The following is a 24,350-nucleotide window of genomic DNA, read 5'->3' on the forward strand; positions in this document are numbered from 1 at the left end:
CAGAAGGAGGAAGCTGATGTGGAAAAAGGTGAAGTCCTAGGACTGGAAAAACTCCCTTATCAGCCTGAACAAAAAGTTGAGATAACTCATCAAATCCTCTAAAGCTAGCTATGAAAACAGAATTGCAGCAGATAGTAAAAACAACCACAAGGCCTTCTATAGTTATGTAAAGACTCTGCATGGTAATACCCAGATTTTCTGTGAACTACTGCACAATGGTACCTCCTATACCGAGCCAACAGATATTGCCAATATACTGGCTGACAGATTCAGTGGCAACCTTACCCCTCTCTTCCCCACTAAAGGACCATTCACAATACCAGTAGATTGTCAAGCAGCCAGTATTACTGCTGCACAGGTTAAAACAGCACTGTCCAAGGCAAAGAATACAGCTTCTATGGGACCTGACAATATCCGTGGCTGTGTTCTACATGAACTACAGAGTGAACTGGCACCTCACCTGTGTGCCCTGTTCAGTCCCAGCCTCACCTCAAGCTTTATCCCTACCGAATGGTGCACTGCTACAGTCATCCCTCTCCACAAAGGAGGAATGACTACAGACCCTGGGAACTATCGCCTCATTAGCCTGACGAGTCTGATATGCAAACTTATGGAATGCATCATCATGGAGGTAATAAACAAGGATATAGGGAATCTCCAAACTCTGGATTCCACTCAGTTTGGTTTTGTGAAGGCTAGATCATGCCTGCTGAACCTGGTCGACTTCTTTGAGTCAGTCACCAGAGCTGTGGATGAAGGCAAGGTGGTTCATACAGTCTACCTTGATCTGGCCAAGGCCTTTGATACTATTCCCCACTCAGGAATCATAGAAAAACTTGCTCAGCTAGGCATCATCCCCTATATCACTAGTAGCTGACTCCAAGTCAGACTGCAGACCAGTCACGAGTGGAGTCCCACAGGGTTCGGTCCTGGGTCCTCTCCTGTTTGGTATCTACTTCTCAGAAGTCCAGGCCAACACGAAGGGACTCTGGCTGATAATGTTCACAGATGATTGCAAGTTGGGAGCTATTAACTCCCCAAGTGATGTTGACATCCTACAGAAAGGCCTCACTGAGATCAACGACTGGTGTCAGAACCATGACCTTAAGCTCAGTGCCAAAAAATGTGTCATCATCCACTTTGGGAAAAACCTGGTTCCCATTAATTACCACATCAATGGTAGTCTGCTAAACACAGAAGGTGTTATAAGAGATCTGGGAACACAGGGTAATAGCAACCTCCCTTTTGACCACCGCATTGTCACTCTGGTCAGAAAGTCCTTCTATGTGACACATCTCATTACTAAGGGTTTTGCATCCAGGAAGAAAGAGATCTTCCTGTATTCTTCCCTCATTAGGCCAATCATCGAATAAAATGTCCCATTTGGCATGTACCTCACTAGATACCTGCAACAACTGGAAAGGCCACAAAAGTACCTCACAAAGAGGATCCTAGGTGTTAAACACTTGTCCTACATGGACAGACTGAAAAAACTCCAACTACTCTCTCTCATATCATTTATTTAGAGGCAATCTCTGCTTGACTTACAAAGCCATGTCTGACCCAGCTCTGTTAGAAATGCTACATCTAAAGAAATCCCAATCCCTCCGCACAGCACTCTCCAGAGACCTCATCCTCATTACCACAATCAACAAAATGTGCTGGAGGGACAGGTTCGTAACCCAGAGACTGCCCATGCTATGGAATAGACTTTCCATACATGTCAAACAGAGCACCTCACTGGTCCTCTTCAAGAGAAATCTTGATGAGTGGATGGGAAATAGAACTTTCACCTTGGGTATCACTTCAGTGGCTCTACTCAACAGAAGCACTGAGAACTAAGGTTGGGTGGCACGATGCTAGGGTAATCCTATGGGCTAGGCTTGTAAAGGCTCCAGGGCCATTAGCCTAGTACACACCTATATGCCTATATATGACTCTGTACTTCCAGAGCTTGCACAACTCCCTTCCCCAATGAGATTGGAATTGACTATACCCCCCACCTGGCTTCTCCAGTGCCAGGGCTGCTAATCAAGCCCTGATGGCCTGAATCACTATCAGGGCTCTTTTCTTGTGCAACAAAGGAGCCATACTTCTTGTAATTTTACTTTGTCTGCCTACCTTGCCAGAGGTCTTGCTTTGTGTTAAAGTTTTCGCGGCCTGTTTGTAGAAGAAGAACATGCTTTCCTAGCATGCATTGTCCCTCTGCTGGGCTCAGTCTTTTCTGAGAAGTAGAATCCTCACTTCCTGAAGAATTAGGTTTATTTGCAGTGGACAGACTGGAATCAAGAACCATTTAGCACCTACAACCTTTTTACATAGAAAATAAATTCTGCCAAAATGCAGTAATTTAAAATCCTTACCATTTTACATAACACTGTGCATACCCCAGCATAGTGGACATTTTTTCTAGTTGTATAGATACGTCATTTAGTACAGACAGATTAGTAGCTTGCTTGTTTTGGGAATTTTTCTGAAGGACCATTTTGATAGGGATTTAAATTCCATCTGTGATCACACAACCTGCAGGCTAATTCCTCAGATATCTACACATAATGTTGGGCTGGTAGTAGTTTATAAGGCTGGCTTAAATTTATGGACTGTAATGAGGGACCTTTATGTAAGTGGGAGAAAATCCTAGCATTTGAGCCTCAATAGAAGAAAACCTTTGTGAAGCACTGTAAGGAATATGCAGGAGAAGGCAGTGAAAGGGGTTTAATTCAGACAACATTAAGCTGTGAGCTTGTGATGGCAGTGTAAGAAGGAAGCAGTGACTGTGTGAGAGAGAATCTTTAAAAATTAATAATTATGAGGCTGCGGTGGTACTCTGTAAGATGGGTACATGTTGTTTGCAATATGGCAATTAGGCCATGAATCTACTGAGCTTCTTAAACAGAACCTGAAGGCTGATGCAATTAAAGGATCTGTCACCTCTGAATAGTAATTTGTACTTTAATACTGGAATAATATTGTAATAAGTGCTATGTTTCAGAATAATGACACTTTGTGGCAAGTGGTGAAAATCTGTTAAATTTCCCTAAAACTGAATCAAGATATTGGGCAAAACAAGTTGCAGGTGAAGAAGCAATCCAAGATTTTATGTTGTGACATCAAATGTAAGGGACCCCCAGCAAATGTCATTCTAACTAGCCTTGAGGGGTACCAGATAATGTCTTGGCATTTCCATGGTGCATACGATAATGTCTTGAATGTCTGTTTAAGCCTTAATAGCCTTCACTGTCAGCCCTGAAGAGGTAAACCATGAGTGAACTTGTAGCCACTGGTGAGGAGTCAGCAGTCCAAATAAACAGGGTATCAGCACAGAACAACGCAAGACTAGAACTGAGAGTAATGCAGTATAGACACATTTCCTCCTCCTCCTCTACACTGAGCCTGAGTATAACACAAGGTCTGTGACTCACATTTTCATTTGAAACCAGCCACTATAAAACCGATTTGAAAAGTGATCATAACACCCTGCATGATAACATCGTAGATCCCCAGCTTCTATACCTTTTAGCCGTCTTATTCTCATTGCATTTCTGAATAACTAAAAGACTCAAAACAATGAGCTTGGAATGGATCTTTATGTGCTTAAATAAGGCAGTAGTTTCAACACTTCTTATTTCAACCATGTGATCACATATTCCTCTCCAGTGGCTTTGTATTAGGCTTGCCAATATAAAATGCTGAACATTGTCTGCAGTTGGCTAAATATGCTATGTCTTTGGTGTCACAGGTGGTACAGGTTTTCAAAATAAAACTTATTTTATGTAATTTGATGTGTAATTAAATTATCCCTTGAAATAAACTTACAGAAAGTACATCAATGACATGGATATGTGATAGTACGAGCACCTCAATGCTGCTATTTGTACCACAGTAACTACTTTAAGTTCCGTGCAAGTTTTTATCCACAGAGACGTTTTTCCAAGTTAGTGTTTATAAAGTCTGTTCCTTTAAAGATATGCCTGTGCTTCTTACCTCTTTGTGACGTGATTTTGTATCTGACGTATAAGTAAACAGTATATGTAAGGACTCATTTAGACCTGTTGAACTTACGTCATCAGTCCGTTGTACTGGATGTGTTAGAAGCCCTTCATTTGTTAATGTAATAACCATATTTCTTTGTGCTTCCCTTTGTTCTTTTATTAACTTATCAGAGTAACCACTATCAGAAAAGCCTGTCATCAGACCCATCATCTGCTTTTCCATGTTTGTTTCATCAGTATTTACACTACTACATATTGCATCTGTCCCTTAACAATATTGTTGAACAGTATGAGGGTACATACTTGCTCTATGTAGGCACGTATTTCTCTGTATGTCTTTAGAACTTGTGGTCATGTTGCTAACACATCTAGTACCAAGGACTTGGAAAAGGAGACATGCTAAGTGAATGCTTTGTTTCTGTATTTGTGAAGGCATGCAAGAGGAGGGTGTCATATCGAAATGGATATAGGGCAGTGCGGAAAGTCATAAACAGATATCTATACAGAGGGGTTTTGTTCAGTCTCGGGGAACCTCTTTAATTCTGTTGGCTACTAGAAAAGTTAGCTTAAGTGTAAAACCAACTGTATTTGAAGTACCGAATGTCATAAAATAAATAAAAGAACTACAATAGGGATCTTCAGAAAAGGGAAGGAGCAAATTACATAAAATAAATGGAAATTGTGGGAACAATACATGCAAGGATAATGTTCAGGAAGAGGAGTGAGGTTTAATAGAAGGCAGGAATTCAGCAATTTATGTAATGCCGGACTGATGATAGTTACAAAAGAAGAAAAGACATGTGATGTATAATGTATGTAAATGAGAAAAATGTTAATATGGTTTATTTTCTTTTCTGTTAATGTGCATTTGCCTATGTCTTAACGGATACTTTAATAACAGAATTGAACTTAATAAGGCCTTACTATGTCCATGCAATATTTCTGATAGAGTCCTCTGGCACATTTTAAGTGTGGCTACGGTGGTGCAGTGGTTAGCATTGCCACCTCACAGCAAGAGGTTCTCCGGTTCAATCCTCAGCTGGGGTGCCTTCTGTGTGGAGTCTGCATCTCCTCCCTGTGGTTGCGTGGGTTTCCTCTGTGTGCTCCGGTTTCCTCCCACACCCCAAACACATGCTGTAGGTGGATTGGATACTTTAAGTTGGCCCTAGGCGTGAGTGTGTGCATGTGTGTGTGCATTCTGTGGAAGGTTGGGTGCCGGGCTGGCAACTCAACACTGTAAAACTCCACTGCCAATCATGAGTGGACAGGTGATCCGCTGTGGCAATCCCTAACCGGGAAAAGCTGAAAGAAGACGACTCTGGCACATTTTAAAAATTCCTTGTAACTCATTACGCTCCCAAAACGTATGTTTCCAGTTACCTCTTTCTTCCCCATCACACCTCCAACATTTGCTATTTACCTGTGGAAAAATTCTTTGAAGTCTGCTTGGGGTATAAAAATACCTATGCAAACACTTCCAAGCAAAGATCACAAACCTACTGGATTTTTGTGCATGCTTGGGAGCCATGCATATGTCCTCCCATTGTTCTCTTATAAATTGCTTTTCCAATCTCTCTCTCTCTCCCCAATCTTTTCTAGCCTGGTCTGATTGATTTTTATAGTGATCATTCAGTATTTTGTATGCACTACTAATTATCAGTTTTTAATAGCAGATTCTGTTCTAACTCTACCAGAGCAGATTTTTCACTTAAGATTCCCCTGGCCCTTTCTCTTTGTCTGTACTCTGATATCAGTCCGTGACTGGGGTAGGCAGTCTCTAGCCTGCAGTCCAGACATCTTCTTGACCTCATACCAGTCTGTTCCCTTTCCCTCTAGTTAATTGCTCCCAGTACCCTGGTTCTTTTGCCAGTTTAGTCCAGTAAACTGCTGCTCCCTCTTACCTGTTTTCAGTACCCCATTTGCAGTCATCCCCGTTGGAAAAATCTCCTTTCTCCAGTCTCATGTTGGCTTAGTTCTTAAACTACGTTTTGCTACTTTATTAATATAATATTCTGTATGGTTGTTATTATTCTCCTTATGGATCTGCACCCCAAATCCTACACTGTTTATTTCATGAACCCCCTCCCCACTGTATCATCCTCCCTTTCCACATTATAACCTTCTGCTTGTGTTATGTACAGTAAAACTCTCGGTTAACTGGAACTCAAGGAACCAGAACTCTCAAGCAACAGAAAAAAAAAATCGAAGAAATACAGTGCAATTTTTGTGTTGCACTTTCTGCCCACCCCCAGTGCAGAAACATACCTTATGTTTTTAGAGTTTTAGAGTTTTAAAAAGGAAGATAGGAATAAATTCTCTCTCTCCCCAACCTAAGAACAAGTCAAACCAAACAAATAGTATAGGGTACGGTATTAGTCAGGCCTATTTTTAATAGTAACTCTTAAGCAACCAGAAACTACAGTTATCCGGCATCTGCCAATCCTCATGGATACCAGTTAACCGAGAGTTAACTGTATATGAACCTTTTCTGTGTAGCTATAAAATATTCCTTCAAATCACTTATTATTCATTTTGGTATGCCTAAATCTAAAAATTTATAAGAAAGCTTAATAATGTACATGTCTTTAACACTCTTTTATAAGGTGAATGGAAATATTTTTCTAAGTTTATAAATTCCATTTCTAATAATCATGTGTACCTGCTCAATCTGTGTACCAGATGTGTTTCTGATTGATATACAAGTATTTTCCCCCTCTTAAATTCTGTACAAATTCTGAAGTGCTGCCTTCATTTTCATTTTATTTAAGCTGACATACAATATCATTGATTGTAAACATCCTGAGAAGTACAATAAAGCCTGTTATGATGGACTTTAGTCTTTATAGTGAATTACATTTTGAAATGTTGTTCATAATGTCTGATAGGGTTGGTGTGATAAAGAAATAGACCACCCAGGGATGTTGTGAGGCCCAGTGTGGCAGGTGGAAAGCCTCCTCACCCCTAAAAGGTATAACAGTATCCCTAGAAGGCTTGTTATTTCCTCATAATGCTCACCCTGTATGGTATTATTACACTTGGAAAATTACCTCTGATATTGTTACTTTGTCGGTGTGAGTGTGTGTGTGTGTGTGTGTGTGTGTGTGTGTGTGTGTGTGTGTGTGTGTGTGTGTGTGTGTGTATGTGTATATCTGTTTATTTTGTATGCCTTTTTAGTATGTTATTGCCTGTTTTCATACTGGTGGCAAATATCCTTATGTGGTTAGTAAGTGTGGCTTCTGCTGCAGTGTGGGACTGTATGGTGGTATCATGAGCACTTCCACCACTGCAGGGACAAGCCCACACCACTTTATTCTCCACGTGAATGCTTCTTCACACGTAAGGACAAGGTTATCACCACCAGCTCCAGTTGCTGCAGTCCACATCCTCCTGTGATTGGCCTCCCTGCTTTCCATTCTTAAGGACATTTCCTAGCACTGGAGTGGCAAATGTGTGCCAGCCAGGTACTACAACACCCTCTTCCTAACACGTGCAAAACACAGTCAATCACTTCCATCCAGACTTCCCTGGCTGTACCAGCTCTTGAGCTGCTGCTTGAACTCTGATCACCTGAATCACAGACAGAGATTTGTTTCTTCTCCATAGAGTTGGGAATGCAACCTTAAATATGTTACCAAGGGGAATCATTTATTTGCAACTCCAAAAAGTAGTAAGATGCATACATATATACAGTAATGATCTTCCCAATCAATTGTCTTATACTGGATGCAATTAATGGTATGCATGTTGACTTTATTTAATTTGAGCTCCTTTGATGAATGATGTGGTCTGTATTACTGTTTTAACTGCATTTGTATTTATACAGTGTTTTAGTTTTGTGTATTGTATTTTTAAGTTTACCTCTTCTTTTTGTGTGACATTTTTGCTGTGGAAGCTGCTAGCCTATTATTTACTTTTTGCCCCTGCCTGCAGTGCTTCATTTTTGTATTTGTGGCATTTGTGCTTTCACTTTCATCTGAAGGCAGATGCCTTTTACTGTTATTGATCAGGTAGGTTTGTTTATAAATGTGGCAGAGTGAAGTGTTTAACAGTACCTTTTGCTGCTATTCTTTGCCAGCCAGCACTGTCAGCTGTCAATCTCCAGTGTGAGACCGAGTCTTAATTTCACTTTAGTGGGTCTTAACAAGTTTCTTAAGCACCTTTTTTAAGCATACTTGTAGTGCTCCACATAATACAGGTTGGTTATAATCAGAGACCCGATCATAATCCTGTTACTCACATGGAATATATAATTAATATGCTTAAATGTATAATAATGTTTGTCCCTTAATTGAGCGATTTGATATTGTGTAAACATTATCTTTTCTAAGATTCCCACTTATAAGTTGTTCTCTTAACAAGTGTGTGTTATCACTTTGTGTACATAACAAAGTACATACAAGTGCTGTTGTGAGTCAAACAATCCAGTTTTCCATAGTAGCCACTTATGATGAGGTCATTCTTATACTTGTACATTTCCTGGGCCTTTACTGATGATATTCAAGGCAGTAACACAGCACTACTAGAAGAAAAGGATGGTGGGCAAATCCTGACACAAGCTTAATGTTTTTGGTCATCATTTTTGCTCCCTTCATATTTTATGAATTTTAACCCAGATGCTCATAGGGACTGATGTATTTCACTAGATAATAAAATGTGACTGAGCTCACACTATTTGTATTCTTTCCATCCTTGTAGGAAGAAGTCATTCCTGTATTCAGTGCTGTATGCTGCCTTCATATTTGGGGGTCGGAGGATAATGAAACAACGAGAAAAATTTGAACTGAGGAAACCGTTGGTACTCTGGTCACTAAGCCTTGCAGTGTTTAGGTAAGTGGTGCTCTTTAAAGTTAAAAAAGTTTATAGCTTTCTGCGCTGCTCTGAAAATGATTGACAATAGGAGGCAGAAGCTGGAAGTATTGCTCAGCTTCAGGCAGTGCATGTAATCTTAATTTGTGTGAAAACTGCAGTGGTGCACTCAGGAGGTGATATAGAAAGTAATAAAAGAATTAGTTGTCAGAGAGACAGTAGTATCATAACGTTTCAGTGTTATTAAGTGATTAGCGAGAGGAGGAGCAGCACGTCACCTAAATAATATAAATATACAATGTGGGGCAATTACATCCCAACCTTTACCGTAATATAAGATTTCCACTAATCTACTGAAGTGATAAGCAGTTTTCTTTCCAGTCTACAACTTCAAACACAATCCTCGCCAACTACCCACCCTCCCATCCCTTTTCCTGCAGTGACTTTGACTGTCTTCTTTTTTTTTTGTTTTTTATATATTTAAATTGTTGGGGCAAGATACAATACCAAGTCACAGACATTCTGTAAATGCAGTGTCTTGCCTGAAATGCAAGCTGTTTTGGAATCTGGCAAATACATTATTTTTATAATGTAGTTTATTACTTTTGTGTGTTTGTAAACCATTTCAGTGTCCGTGACTACAACAAACACTTGCCTTTGTTCCAGTAAGTCAATGTTTCTCTGCATATAAACTCGGTAAGAGACCTTTGAGCTGGAACTCGGCGTGCTGCAAAAACGGAAGTATAATGTAGTTAATGTAGGGAAAAAAATCAGTGGGAAAGCATATTATAGTGTCTCTGTACAAAGTGACATGTAATAAAGTCTACCAGAAAAACAAAGGAGGACCTTGTGAGGGCTGTTGGACAATGATGCAGAACATTTTAAAGCAATTATTTCCACTGTCTGGAATGCTCCATAATGTTTTTTAATGTAAAGTACAAGTTTAAAATGATAAGCATTGACTCAAAAGTGCTTGACACACAAAAATGTACAACCCAAATTCACATAACTGAAAAGAAAATGACAAACTTCAGGAAACAGTCATTAAAGCCGTAAGAGCCACCCATACTAAGACAGAACAGAGTTTTTACATTGATTGTTTAGACAACAGAAAATGTTTCATAGGTGAATTATAACTTCCAGACATATAGTTTTAGCAGATTGTTGGTATGCTTAAGGCACTGGGGATACTGGTAGATGATGATACTTATTTTGCGATTATGATAAAGCTGTCAAACTCTTATGCCTACTATCAGGAACAAAACCAAAAATAACCAGGGAAAAAGATCCACCAAAATCTGTAAAATATTGGTAATATTGACTTAGAATTTTGGCAGACTAGGAGAACTTTAACTAGCATGCATTTTCTGAAGTAAAATAAGTCTGACTGTAATAACCTGTTTTGCCAGTTTTAGGAGAGATAGGGCAACATTTTGAACAAAAATCAAGGATTTCATAGAGAATCAGTGACACGTGGGTGGCATGAGTGATGAATAAATTGCAGGAAACTGATGTCATTCCTTGTAAAACTCAGGGGCATGATTCAGAAAATTAACACTGGAATTCCATGAGCGCAACCACCATACCTCTTGGCTGTACCTCTTTGTAGTACATGCTGACTTTCAGCCATGATTTTTTTTTTTTACAGTTTAGCCCCTTTAAACACAAATCTTGAATAAGCTCCCTACATTTTTTTGGCATGTCACAGGGTACATTACAGTCTGGGAGATTTAGATAGCATAGTAGGGCAAGAGTGCATGGGTCGGAGTAAGTCAAGCTTCCAGTGTTCTTGGCTTGCTATTATCTGGATATTTACATATATTTTTTAATTTAAGTAATACATTTCATAACTCTCTTTCCATGCAATACTGTGGTGAGAGAGAGAGAGAAAGAGCAAGATGGCCAGCTTAATGGAAGGTTTTGAGTACGTGAAGCAAGGTGAGCACTCATAGTGGGGGAATTCTGTGTGGCATGGTCAACATTCTGATATATATTGTATTGGATTTATTTATTTATTTGCCCAAATCTGCCTACATTTCAGAGGTGTTCTGTAGAGAGGTTGCTGAGTTTTGCACAGGAAAAAAATCTCAGTTAAGAGAGCTACTCAATACCGTTCCTCGTTAGTTAACTCAGGGCTGTCATTTTCAGCGTATGGCTAAATGGAACACTTGAGGTGCATGGTCATTGCTGTGAAGGGGCCAGTAGGATTTAAAACTACTCAGTGGTGGGAAGGAGACAGGCAGCTACAAGAAACTAGCTTCTACCGTACTATGATCAAATGGCTGAAATAGCAATATGCTAATTTGCTACGTTTTTGCATTATTCTGTCTCTTTCCATTTTTTGTGTATGCTTCTGAGCAGTATCCCACAATCCTGTTTGGGAGTGGATGGAATTATATACTACTTAGTATGTACATTTTATGTTAATTAGGTACCTAGTATCCATGTACTTATTATTTTAAGAAATGCAAGTCACCAAGTTCAAGCAGGCTTCTGCTGCTAATACTTCTTCCAATTCGGTCTTGAAATATGGGGAATAGGAACAATTAACAGTTTGTCTATAGACCAGTCGGACAGAGTGTGTGGGGGGAGGGAATACATTACTATAATCCCTGCACATCAATTACAATTAGAAGCTTTTTTTGGAGGCAGAGGCCCTGCTCAAAAGTCTAGGAGTACAACATTAAAAAAAAGTTAGTACTTAAATGAGGACTCCAGCCTAGAACATCCCAGGTCAACCTTCCATTTGTTCTACCACAAAGCTATTGAAGCATCTGAGAAGTGGCTAGTGTTTTGTAGCATCTTCTGTTCCTCATACATAGGTAATACTGACCAGTGAGAACTCAGGAAGTGCAACCACCAGACACACACACACACACACACACACACACACACACACACACACACACACACACACATTTATTTTACCTTCATTTTGGTCACTGGGGTAAAGCACTGATCACAGTATGGCCAGCCAGGGGTACATTCGAAATACAAGCAACAAAAGTCTAACTCATTCAAGTAGCAGTGGAATATAAAGTCAATATGCACTGATCATGAAAAAGAGAGAAGTACTATGTACACATTTTACATCACACACTTTTCTACAAGCGGAAACGTGGAATCAATGGAGAAGAAAGTAAAGAGTGAGAGCAGCAAATTTTAGGGGTGACACGGGTGATGTTCTTCATCTCACATTGCTGCAGTCCTTACACTTGGGTAGTCCGCTGTCCTCGGTCGGCCCGAATATCAAAGTATTAGGCTGACGTCGGTCAAGGCGCATTAGACTGACATCAGGACGTCAGGGTACAAATGCGCATGACCGACGTCATATCCTCAGTCTTTTTTGCCGCATGGTCCGATGCAGAAGCAGCGTTGCAAGTGCCGTTCGGCGTTCTGGAATTTTTCGGAGTTTCAGACCGAGTCAAGAAGTTGGCTAAGTACCCGTTGGGAATATTTTAGTTTTTCTTGCCTCAGTGATTTACGGATGTCAGAAAAAGTGAATAACTGTATTTCTTGTGGGAAACAGATACCGCATAGAGATTATCATACTTTGTGTATTCCTTGTTTGGGGCCTGAGCACGGCGTTGTTGGGTGTCGCTTTTGTGCTAGGTTCAATAAGCGCACTATGGCGAAGGTTGGGTGTGCCAAGTTGGTCTTTGGGAAGCGGTGCAATTATAAGATGCCGTCGGATGCTCCGGCGCCCGCTTCTTCAAGAAGCGCAAGACAAAACAGCTAAACCCAGGCAAGAAGAGTCGTCCGTACGGACGCCGGTTCTTTAGAGCGTCAGTGGAACCGGTGGTTCCGCGGAGGCTCTCTGGAGTCCCAGGGGAGACTTTGTTATTGCAGGATGTGGCCTCTCAGGAGGCAGGTCAGGCTGAAGGGGCTTCTCAGGTTACTGTACTCCCTCCCTTCCTAGGGTGGTTAGGCCCTCTCCTTCTGTTTCTAAGGCTTCTCCCAGAGGCAGGCCAGGTTTAGCTTCTGTTGGTGTCACTCCTAGTTCTTCAGGATCTGTGCCCAAGAAGCACATGCTTAAAATGGCAGAAGATTTAATAACTTTGATTAGAGGTTCTTTGCCCCCTCCAGATAAGAGGCCTAGGGTGGAACCAGAGTTGGGGAGTTTTGAGCAGGCTTCAGATGTTTCAGAGTCTTGACTGAAGACTTGCAGGAGTACTCTCCTTATTCTGATTCTGATGCAGATGATTCGACTCCTTCTGCTTCTCCTCCAGAGGATTTTTCTTTTTCAGAGACTCTTCATTCCATGAGGGAGCATTTTAAGTGGGAAGGTCAGGACTTCTCTGATTCCAGGAAAAGGCTTAGGGAATTTTTGCTTTTACCCCAGCATAGGCCTTTGGCTATACCTCCTGTTCTGGATGTTGTGGAAGATGTGTTTGCGGAGGCTTCACTTAATCCTGATTCTTTGCCTCCTGCTCCTGTTAAACCGGATAGGTATTATAGGGTGCCTGAGGCTCATAAATATCTTTATAAGAGTCCTAGGGTGGACCCAGAAACTGTTAGTCAGGGACCTAAGGGTGTCAAGGCCTCTGTTGTAAAAAATCCGGTTCCTCCAGATAAAGAGGCCAGAGCTTTGGATAGATGGGGAAAGAAAGTCTATACTTCTTTCCACCTTAGCTATGAGGGCTTTGAATTGCCAGTTTCACATGTTGAAATATCAAAACTATCTTCTTTCTCAACTGGAAGTCTAAGGTAGATGCTCTGGAGGAAGGCATTGAGTGTAAGGAATTACAAGATTTGGTACATGTCTCTGAACAGGTGGGTAAGCATTCTTTACAATGTGGTTTTGATGCTGTACAGGCCTCGTCTAGGGTGGCTGCCACTGGGTCAGTTCTTCGCAGGCACGCCTGGCTGAGGGATCAGAATTTATCTGAACATGTTAAGACAAGGATTTTGGATGCTCCTTTACAGTCTGATGTGTTGTTTGGTTCACCTGTGGAGTCAGTCTTGAAGAAAATGGAAGACAAGGCTAAGTCTATGCAGACTGTTAAAGATTTTTGCAAGTCCAGCCTCCGAAGTTTAGTAGGAATTGGCCTGCTAAGGGGTGGACGTACCCTTCTTATGATTCACAGTCTAGGGGTAGATCTAGACGTGGTAGGGCAGAGCTCAGAGCTCCTTCAGACCTAGAACAGGGAGTTCTCCTGCACAATCTTCAGGTGAGGGCAGGGGCCAGTCCTTTCGTAAACAGGCCCAATGACCTACCTTTTCAGCTGCCAGATCCTTCTTGCCTGGCAGCACCTTTGGGAGGAAGGTTGGCACTCTTCAGGGGAAATTGGAGTTTATACAGTGTTTTAGTTTTGTGTATTGTATCTTTAAGTTTACCTCTTCTTTTTGTGTGACATTTTTGCTGTGGAAGCTGCTAGCCTATTATTTACTTTTTGCCCCTGCCTGCAGTGCTTCATTTTTGTATTTGTGGCATTTGTGCTTTCACTTTCATCGGAAGGCAGATGCCTTTTACTGTTATTGATCAGGTAGGTTTGTTTATAAATGTGGCAGAGTGGTGTGTTTAACAGTACCTTTTGCTGCTATTCTTTGCCAGCCAGCACTGTCAGCTGTCAATCTCCAGTGTGAGACCGAGTCTTAATTTCACTTTAGTGGGTCTTAACAAGTTTCTTAAGCACCTTTTTTAAGCATACTTGTAGTGCTCCACATAATACAGGTTGGTTATAATCAGAGACCCGATCATAATCCTGTTACTCACATGGAATATATAATTAATATGCTTAAATGTATAATAATGTTTGTCCCTTAATTGAGTGATTTGATATTGTGTAAACATTATCTTTTCTAAGATTCCCACTTATAAGTTGTTCTCTTAACAAGTGTGTGTTATCACTTTGTGTACATAACAAAGTACATACAAGTGCTGTTGTGAGTCAAACAATCCAGTTTTCCATAGGAGCCACTTATGATGACGTCATTCTTATACTTGTACATTTCCTGGGCCTTTACTGATGATATTCAAGGCAGTAACACAGCACTACTAGAAGAAAAGGATGGTGGGCAAATCCTGACACAAGCTTAATGTTTTTGGTCATCATTTTTGCTCCCTTCATATTTTATGAATTTTAACCCAGATGCTCATAGGGACTGATGTATTTCACTAGATAATAAAATGTGACTGAGCTCACACTATTTGTATTCTTTCCATCCTTGTAGGAAGAAGTCATTCCTGTATTCAGTGCTGTATGCTGCCTTCATATTTGGGGGTCGGAGGATAATGAAACAACGAGAAAAATTTGAACTGAGGAAACCGTTGGTACTCTGGTCACTAAGCCTTGCAGTGTTTAGGTAAGTAGTGCTCTTTAAAGTTAAAAAAGTTTATAGCTTTCTGCGCTGCTCTGAAAATGATTGACAATAGGAGGCAGAAGCTGGAAGTATTGCTCAGCTTCAGGCAGTGCATGTAATCTTAATTTGTGTGAAAACTGCAGTGGTGCACTCAGGAGGTGATATAGAAAGTAATAAAAGAATTAGTTGTCAGAGAGACAGTAGTATCATAACGTTTCAGTGTTATTAAGTGATTAGCGAGAGGAGGAGCAGCACGTCACCTAAATAATATAAATATACAATGTGGGGCAATTACATCCCAACCTTTACCGTAATATAAGATTTCCACTAATCTACTGAAGTGATAAGCAGTTTTCTTTCCAGTCTACAACTTCAAACACAATCCTCGCCAACTACCCACCCTCCCATCCCTTTTCCTGCAGTGACTTTGACTGTCTTCTTTTTTTTTTTGTTTTTTATATATTTAAATTGTTGGGGCAAGATACAATACCAAGTCACAGACATTCTGTAAATGCAGTGTCTTGCCTGAAATGCAAGCTGTTTTGGAATCTGGCAAATACATTATTTTTATAATGTAGTTTATTACTTTTGTGTGTTTGTAAACCATTTCAGTGTCCGTGACTACAACAAACACTTGCCTTTGTTCCAGTAAGTCAATGTTTCTCTGCATATAAACTCGGTAAGAGACCTTTGAGCTGGAACTCGGCGTGCTGCAAAAACAGAAGTATAATGTAGTTAATGTAGGGAAAAAAATCAGTGGGAAAGCATATTATAGTGTCTCTGTACAGAGTGACATGTAATAAAGTCTACCAGAAAAACAAAGGAGGACCTTGTGAGGGCTGTTAGACAATGATGCAGAACATTTTAAAGCAATTATTTCCACTGTCTGGAATGCTCCATAATGTTTTTTAATGTAAAGTACAAGTTTAAAATGATAAGCATTGACTCAAAAGTGCTTGACACACAAAAATGTACAACCCAAATTCACATAACTGAAAAGAAAATGACAAACTTCAGGAAACAGTCATTAAAGCCGTAAGAGCCACCCATACTAAGACAGAACAGAGTTTTTACATTGATTGTTTAGACAACAGAAAATGTTTCATAGGTGAATTATAACTTCCAGACATATAGTTTTAGCAGATTGTTGGTATGCTTAAGGCACTGGGGATACTGGTAGATGATGATACTTATTTTGCGATTATGATAAAGCTGTCAAACTCTTATGCCTACTATCTGGAACAAAACCAAAAATAACCAGGGAAAAGATCCACCAAAATCTGTAAAATATTGGTAATATTGACTTAGAATTTTGGCAGACTAGGAGAACTTTAACTAGCATGCATTTTCTGAAGTAAAATAAGTCTGACTGTAATAACCTGTTTTGCCAGTTTTAAGAGAGATAGGGCAACATTTTGAACAAAAATCAAGGATGTCATAGAGAATCAGTGACACGTGGGTGGCATGAGTGATGAATAAATTGCAGGAAACTGATGTCATTCCTTGTAAAACTCAGGGGCATGATTCAGAAAATTAACACTGGAATTCCATGAGCGCAACCACCATACCTCTTGGCTATACCTCTTTGTAGTACATGCTGACCTTCAGCCATGATTTTTTTTTTTACAGTTTAGCCCCTTTAAACACAAATCTTGAATAAGCTCCCTACATTTTTTTGGCATGTCACAGGGTACATTACAGTCTGGGAGATTTAGATAACATAGTAGGGCAAGAGTGCATGGGTCGGAGTAAGTCAAGCTTCCAGTGTTCTTGGCTTGCTATTATCTGGATATTTACATATATTTTTTAATTTAAGTAATACATTTCATAACTCTCTTTCCATGCAATACTGTGGTGAGAGAGAGAGAGAAAGAGCAAGATGGCCAGCTTAATGGAAGGTTTTGAGTACGTGAAGCAAGGTGAGCACTCATAGTGGGGGAATTCTGTGTGGCATGGTCAACATTCTGATATATATTGTATTGGATTTATTTATTTATTTGCCCAAATCTGCCTACATTTCAGAGGTGTTCTGTAGAGAGGTTGCTGAGTTTTGCACAGGAAAAAAATCTCAGTTAAGAGAGCTACTCAATACCGTTCCTCGTTAGTTAACTCAGGGCTGTCATTTTCAGTGTATGGCTAAATGGAACACTTGAGGTGCATGGTCATTGCTGTGAAGGGGCCAGTAGGATTTAAAACTACTCAATGGTGGGAAGGAGACAGGCAGCTACAAGAAACTAGCTTCTACCGTACTATGATCAAATGGCTGAAATAGCAATATGCTAATATGCTACGTTTTTGCATTATTCTGTCTCTTTCCATTTTTTGTGTATGCTTCTGAGCAGTATCCCACAATCCTGTTTGGGAGTGGATGGAATTATATACTACTTAGTATGTAAATTTTATGTTAATTAGGTACCTAGTATCCATGTACTTATTATTTTAAGAAATGCAAGTCACCAAGTTCAAGCAGGCTTCTGCTGCTTCTACTTCTTCCAATTCGGTCTTGAAATATGGGGAATAGGAACAATTAACAGTTTGTCTATAGACCAGTCGGACAGAGTGTGTGGGGGGAGGGAATACATTACTATAATCCCTGCACATCAATTATAATTAGAAGCTTTTTTTGGAGGCAGAGGCCCTGCTCAAAAGTCTAGGAGTACAACATTAAAAAAAAGTTAGTACTTAAATGAGGACTCCAGCCTAGAACATCCCAGGTCAACCTTCCATTTGTTCTACCACAAAGCTATTGAAGCATCTGAGAAGTGGCTAGTGTTTTGTAGCATCTTCTGTTCCTCATACATAGGTAATACTGACCAGTGAGAACTCAGGAAGTGCAACCACCAGACACACACACACACACACACACACACACACACACACACACATTTATTTTACCTTCATTTTGGTCACTGGGGTAAAGCACTGATCACAGTATGGCCAGCCAGGGGTACATTCGAAATACAAGCAACAAAAGTCTAACTCATTCAAGTAGCAGTGGAATATAAAGTCAATATGCACTGATCATGAAAAAGAGAGAAGTACTATGTACACATTTTACATCACACACTTTTCTACAAGCGGAAACGTGGAATCAATGGAGAAGAAAGTAAAGAGTGAGAGCAGCAAATTTTAGGGGTGACACGGGTGTTTCGAGGACCAAACAAGAGACAAAGTCCAATGAAACAGAGGGATTGGGAAAGGTCAAGTTTGTATGGTGACAGTGAGCAAGGGGAAGCTGTGCACGTACTTACAGGCAGCAGGCACGTAATGGTACCTGATGCAGTAGTGGAGGCAACAGGCACTAACTGACACAGTAGTGGAGGCAGCAGGCACATAATGGTACCTGACGTAGTAATGGAGGCAGCAGGCATGTAATGGTACCTAACGTTGTAATGGAGGCAGCAGGCACATAATGGTAACTGGTGTAGTAGTGGAGGCAGCAGGCACGTAATGGTACCTGACATAGTAGTGGAGGCAGCAGGCAAGTAATGGTAACTTATGTAGTAGTGGAGGCAGCAGGCACTTAATGGTAACTGACATAGTAGTGGAGGCAGAAGGCATGTAGTGGCACCTGATGCAGTAGTGGAGGCAGCAGGCATGTACTGGCATGTGATGCAGTAGTGGAGGCAGTAGGCACATAATGGTAACTGACATAGTAGTGGAGGCAGCAGGCACGTAGTGGTACCTGATGCAGTAATGGAGGCAGGAGGCACGTAATGGTAACTGGCATAGTAGTGGAGGCAGCAGGCATGTAGTGGTACCTGATGCAGTAGTGGCGGCAGCAGGCACATAGTGGTACCTGATGCAGTAGTAGTGGAGGCAGCAGACACGAAGTGGCAGCTGATGCGGTAGTGGAGGCAGCAGGCACGTAATGGTAACTGACGTAGTAGTGGAGGCAGCAGGCATGTAGTGGTACCTGATGCAGTAGTGGAGGCAGCAGGCATGTACTGGCATGTGATGCAGTAGTGGAGGCAGTAGGCACGTAATGGTAACTGACATAGTAGTGGAGGCAGCAGGCACGTAGTGGTACCTGATGCAGTAATGGAGGCAGGAGGCACGTAATGGTAACTGGCATAGTAGTGGAGGCAGCAGGCATGTAGTGGTACCTGATGCAGTAGTGGAGGCAGCAGGCACATAGTGGTACCTGATGCAGTAGTAGTGGAGGCAGCAGACACGTAGTGGCACCTGATGTGGTAGTGGAGGCAGGAGGCACGTAATGGTAACTGGCTTAGTAGTGGAGGCAGCAGGCATGTAGTGGTACCTGATGCAGTAGTGGAGGCAGCAGGCACATAATGGTACCTGAAATAGTAATGGACTACTGAATTGTAACTATGTTTTTATCAGGTAAGTGGGTGAGGCTCCAGACCCTTAGGATCACTATGGATCACATGCAAAACTAAGTGCAGGAGCATCTTCTGTCCACCCACCCCCACCAACAAATACAGCAAGTAATTAGACAAAGAAGAAAGCAGAGAGTTCATCCATCAACATTCCTAAGTCAGAGCTCAGATGAACTGCTATTACAAGCTTTGTCTTAGAATGCCAGTATTTTATTCCTGCCGTATGACTCAACATGTGGAACTATATCTTATTTTCATTGTCGGGCTGCCATAATAATAGCAGAAGAGTAACTTCTACATACCTTTGCATTTAGTGGCTTTTAGTGGAGCATTCAGAATGACACCTAAAGGCAGAAAGTTATTTTGTTTATGAATCAAGTCAGTAAATCTGTCCATATTGAGTTACATTTGAGTGTTTCCATTTGAGAATTGCTTCACTAGTCTCAAAGATTCTAAACAAGTGCAATTTTAATATAAAAAGGACTTTTCCTTCTGCTCATGTCAGCTTTTTTTTCTTTCCTTTGTTTGGCTACAACCAAGCCAAAGCCCTTACAGTTACCATTATGGCTCTCCTGTTCCTCTTATGGCACTGTAGTTCTTTGATTGACACTGGTGGCAGCCTAAACTGCTAGTCTTCTATCCTGAAATAAAGAAAACTGTCCTTAGCAGACCTTTAAGTGCTATTTAAATATTTGCAGACAGTCATCTCTTCCACTGGAGATTTATACTTCCATCCTAGTAAGGGAGATGCAGCTTTCCTTTTAAAAACTTGTTTTAACTTCAACAACTTAAAACAAATTCAGGCCCCTTTAAAATGAAACTAGGGATTTCCATACCTTTGGTAGGGACCCACCAAATAACACAACTGAATGCTTACACAGTTAGTGTTAATGTCTCTGAAATAAAGAAAGAAGCACTTTTTATTATACCTCAGAAACTAAATACATATAGCATGTCATAGTGATACTTTATCAATTCATTGCATTACTGAGCTGCTGCGTAGTGTGATTTTATAGCCTTGCAGTGTATTGTGTTTTTGGTGGGCATAGGAGAGGCTGTCTGTCCTTCTGTAACCAGTCAAAGGTGCTGCAAAGGCCATCATTTGCAGCAGTTTGCAAGAAGTTTGGCGGCATCTGCTGAATATGAATAGTAAGGAGATGCTTAACTGTATGTTACAGAGAACTCTGAAAGGAAACTTTTTAATAAGCCTTAATTTCAGAATACTGAATGGTAGAACCGTGCAATCACTTGTGTACTATGCATGACTTTGCCTTGGAGAGGTATTCAAACAGACAGAACATTGTAATTCAGACGTGTGTACAATGCACATGTTGCTGTATGCCCTACATTTTAGCATGAATAATGCATGTTGGGAAATAATTATTCAAGAGGAGTGAATCTACAGTATGCATTGCAGGAAGGTGTGCACACTGATATGGCAGTATGTATCCTAGATACCCTAGAAGGTACTGATGTGTGCTACAGGCATCAGTATGTTAATAGCTGGACTACTGTGTTACAGGCATTCAGTATCTGTAATTCAACCTGATATTGGCAAGCTTAAAATGCAGACCAATCATTCCTGTGCAGGAAATGCTTTGGGATGTGCTCAGAAAGGGTCTATATTATATATTCAAAGCTTCAAAATTTCGAACCTCATATGTTCAACAACATATGAGTGAAACTTGAGACTTCGAATATATAATAAAAACGTAAAAAAAAACACTTACCTTAACGCTCTGAGCAGGAGGGACAAGCGACCCTGCACCCCCCCACACCCCCCTTACTTAAATATACCAACTCCGAGACCGTACTTCAGTGCAGAAAAGGGAAATTTTCCCATTCTGCGCATACGGAGCTGTTGCCTTGGTGTCAACCATATGACATTCGTACTTTGAATCGTTCGATAATTTAATAGGGACCCACTCAGAAATTACTTACACAACGGTTTTCATCCCTCTATTTGTTAACTGCAAAAGCAGTTATGTGAAAAGCGCCTCTTTTCAACCATCACTTAAGCCAAATAGGCAACCATCACTTAAGCCAAATAGGCAGACACATTACAGCAACCACAAACATAAATGTGCAGTGTCATGAGTATGTATACTAATCAGATGGTAATTAAACATGCTTGTACATATCCTTTAGCTATTCACATTATATGCAGTTATAAGAAGGCACAAAACACCAGCCAGTGTCTTTGAAGCAGTTGCATTTATTTGTTTTCAGAATATATGGTTTAAGTCAGCAGTGTCCAAACTTTTTTACTCAGGGGCCACTTACCATACTTCATAAGGTTTGGGTGGAGGGGCCACATTACCATGACTAAACATGCACCTGTCCATTCAAAGTCATATGTTGTAGGACATACAGATGACCAGATAAAATGCTTTGATGGGCCATATTGTGGCCCTAGGGCCACCTGTTGGGCACCCCAGGTTTAAGTTATTAATTTTTCATGAATGTTTTTGTCCACTTGCTCATTGAGTAAATAGAGGCCTCACTAATTGCATGCCTCATAGCAGTTCATTAAAAAATAATGAGAAGAGAGAGACCTAGAGCCAAACTTTGGTTAAAACCTTTGGAGGTGGTTCTTGTCTTTTCTAGAGCGATCGGTCCTGTTGTCTTAAAGTTTATATCAGTTACATAGTTTATGGTCCATTGTTTGAATTCATTGGGAAAACAACAACTTGATATTTGTTTTAGAATAGGTGTATGATCCACTAATCCAAAATGTGCCCGATAAAATCTTCCTTGATTTTCTGAAAACACTAGTCTGCCCTGCCGCTTGGCTGTCCTTAGCAACTAAACTCATGAAATGGAAACAAAGCATGGAAGGTCTGGACAAAGTATAAAACTGATCCTATTTTACTAGCATATAGCAACTAAGAAACTTAACAAAGCAACTTGTCAACAATGATAAGAAAATATATTACTCAGTTAATCAAAACATACATACTAATAATCCCAAACTATTCTGGGTTTCAATTAATAAACTGTTAAAATCCGGAATAAGTTACACAGCTAAACCAAACACACAGAAACAAAATAATAGAATACACAATTTATACAATAAAATAGCCTCCTTCAGTGTTTCTCCTTCCAACAAGTTCACACAGATACAATCAAAAATACTTGAAAAAATTAAAGCCTACTACAACTGCCTCTGGCAGTCTATATGGTGAGTATCTTAAAATTAAAATAGCAGCTAATACTATTGCATATTCAGATTTAATTCTGATAAATCGATCCATGTCTGAAAATAACTCCCATCTCTACAGAAAAAAAAAATCATCCGTTATTCCACTGCACAAGTGTAGACTCAAAACAGATCTTTCAAACTATAGACCAACTGTTATTTTATCTCCCTTATCAAAAATATTAGGAAACTGTATTCCTATAAGAAAATCTCAACTATCTAATAGATAACCAACTTCTGTCTTTAACCTAAGATGGCTTCTAATTTGCTGAATTTTGTTAATACAGTCAACACCCACAGAAATGCCAGAAGCTTAGTCTCCACCTTCATTCTAGACTTCTCAAAAGTTTTTGATACCATCTCCCATGGAAACTCTTACATACACTCTCATCCTTAGGGCTCACCAACTCTTCACAGCAGTGTTTCCATAGCTACCTCTCAAACAGCACACAAGCAGTGAAATAGAAAAATAATTCAGCCACCTTTTTGCCGGTAAATATTGGTGTCCTACAGGGAGCTAAACTAGGCCCATATCTTTCAACATATTCATCAAATCAATATATATATATATATATATATATATATATATATATAATGTGTGTGTGTGTGTGTGTATATATATATATATATATATATATATATATATATATATATATATATATATATATAATGTATGTATCGTGCTACAAGAAAATGCCAGCCTAGTTCAGTAAGCTGATGAGTGAACCCTAATCTGCTCTGAAAAATCTAAGTCCAAGACTTAATCCTTCTTACTGATTGAAAGATGACTAAATAATTCACAACTACTTCTAAACCCTAAAAAACAAAATGACTGCTCTTTACCCCAAAACACGTTTCTACTAAAACAACGTTATTTTGCCAACAATACCCTAATCGAAGAAGTAAACCACACAAAATTACTGGGTAGTCATTATGGATGACCAGTTGAAATTCCACCTCAAAGTATTGACATAGTGAAAAAACTCCTCAAAAACTAAGTACATCATATGGAGTAAACCACTACCTCACTGACATAGTCAGAAGACCTATAGCTTCAACTTTCTTATTGTCATCTCTCCTCTATGCTGCCCCAAACTTTAATAACCTTTAAGTCTCACAACTGTCCAAACTTGAGCAATGTTACAATAGAATGGCCAAATCTGCAGTAAAGTATAACAGTACACCGCACCACTCCCTAGCCCTCCGAGAATTAAACTGGTTACCACTTCAGCTAGATCTCTCACAGCTAACGACAATACACAGACTTCTCTATAAACCAGAAGACTGACCACTCAATAACAACTTAATGCAATACTACCCTCTGAATAGATCTTTACACTCTGGAGAAAATCACTAATCATTATAACCAAATCTCCTCTAATACAGCAGGTGATTCTAAGTACAAATAGTGTAGCTCAACTGTGCAACCAATCCTGCTAGCAGTAAAATCCATTCAGAATGCACAAGAACTTCACCAATCACATGACTGTATTTGCTGCTGTACATCTCCGGGATAAATGCCACAAATTCAGTTTGTCACATCAGCAGACCATTTCTCTTCCTTCAGTATCCTCCCGATATAGCAAATCTGCTGGCCAACAAATTCAGCTCCAGTTTTACCGCCAACATAACTCCCCCTAATTATCACTTGAGAGTAGATCGTAAATGTGCTGCCTAAGGTTAAGAGTACTGCATCAATGTGCACAAGTA

General features: G+C 40.1%; 1 protein-coding gene across 1 annotated transcript in view; it reads left to right on the forward strand.

Annotated features, from left to right (window-relative positions):
* Positions 1-24,350, forward strand: part of ELOVL6 (ELOVL fatty acid elongase 6) — a 722,002-nt gene that overhangs the window by 473,834 nt on the left and 223,818 nt on the right. The window contains exon 2 of the mRNA XM_044061463.1: positions 8,688-8,819. Coding sequence (XP_043917398.1) covers positions 8,688-8,819 — 132 coding nt within the window. The remainder of the gene's footprint in view (positions 1-8,687; positions 8,820-24,350) is intronic.

Source organism: Protopterus annectens, chromosome 2.part0 (assembly GCF_019279795.1).
Source record: "Protopterus annectens isolate FY-2018-M chromosome 2.part0, PAN1.0, whole genome shotgun sequence".
In the NCBI taxonomy this organism is placed as follows: Eukaryota; Metazoa; Chordata; order Ceratodontiformes; family Protopteridae; genus Protopterus; species Protopterus annectens.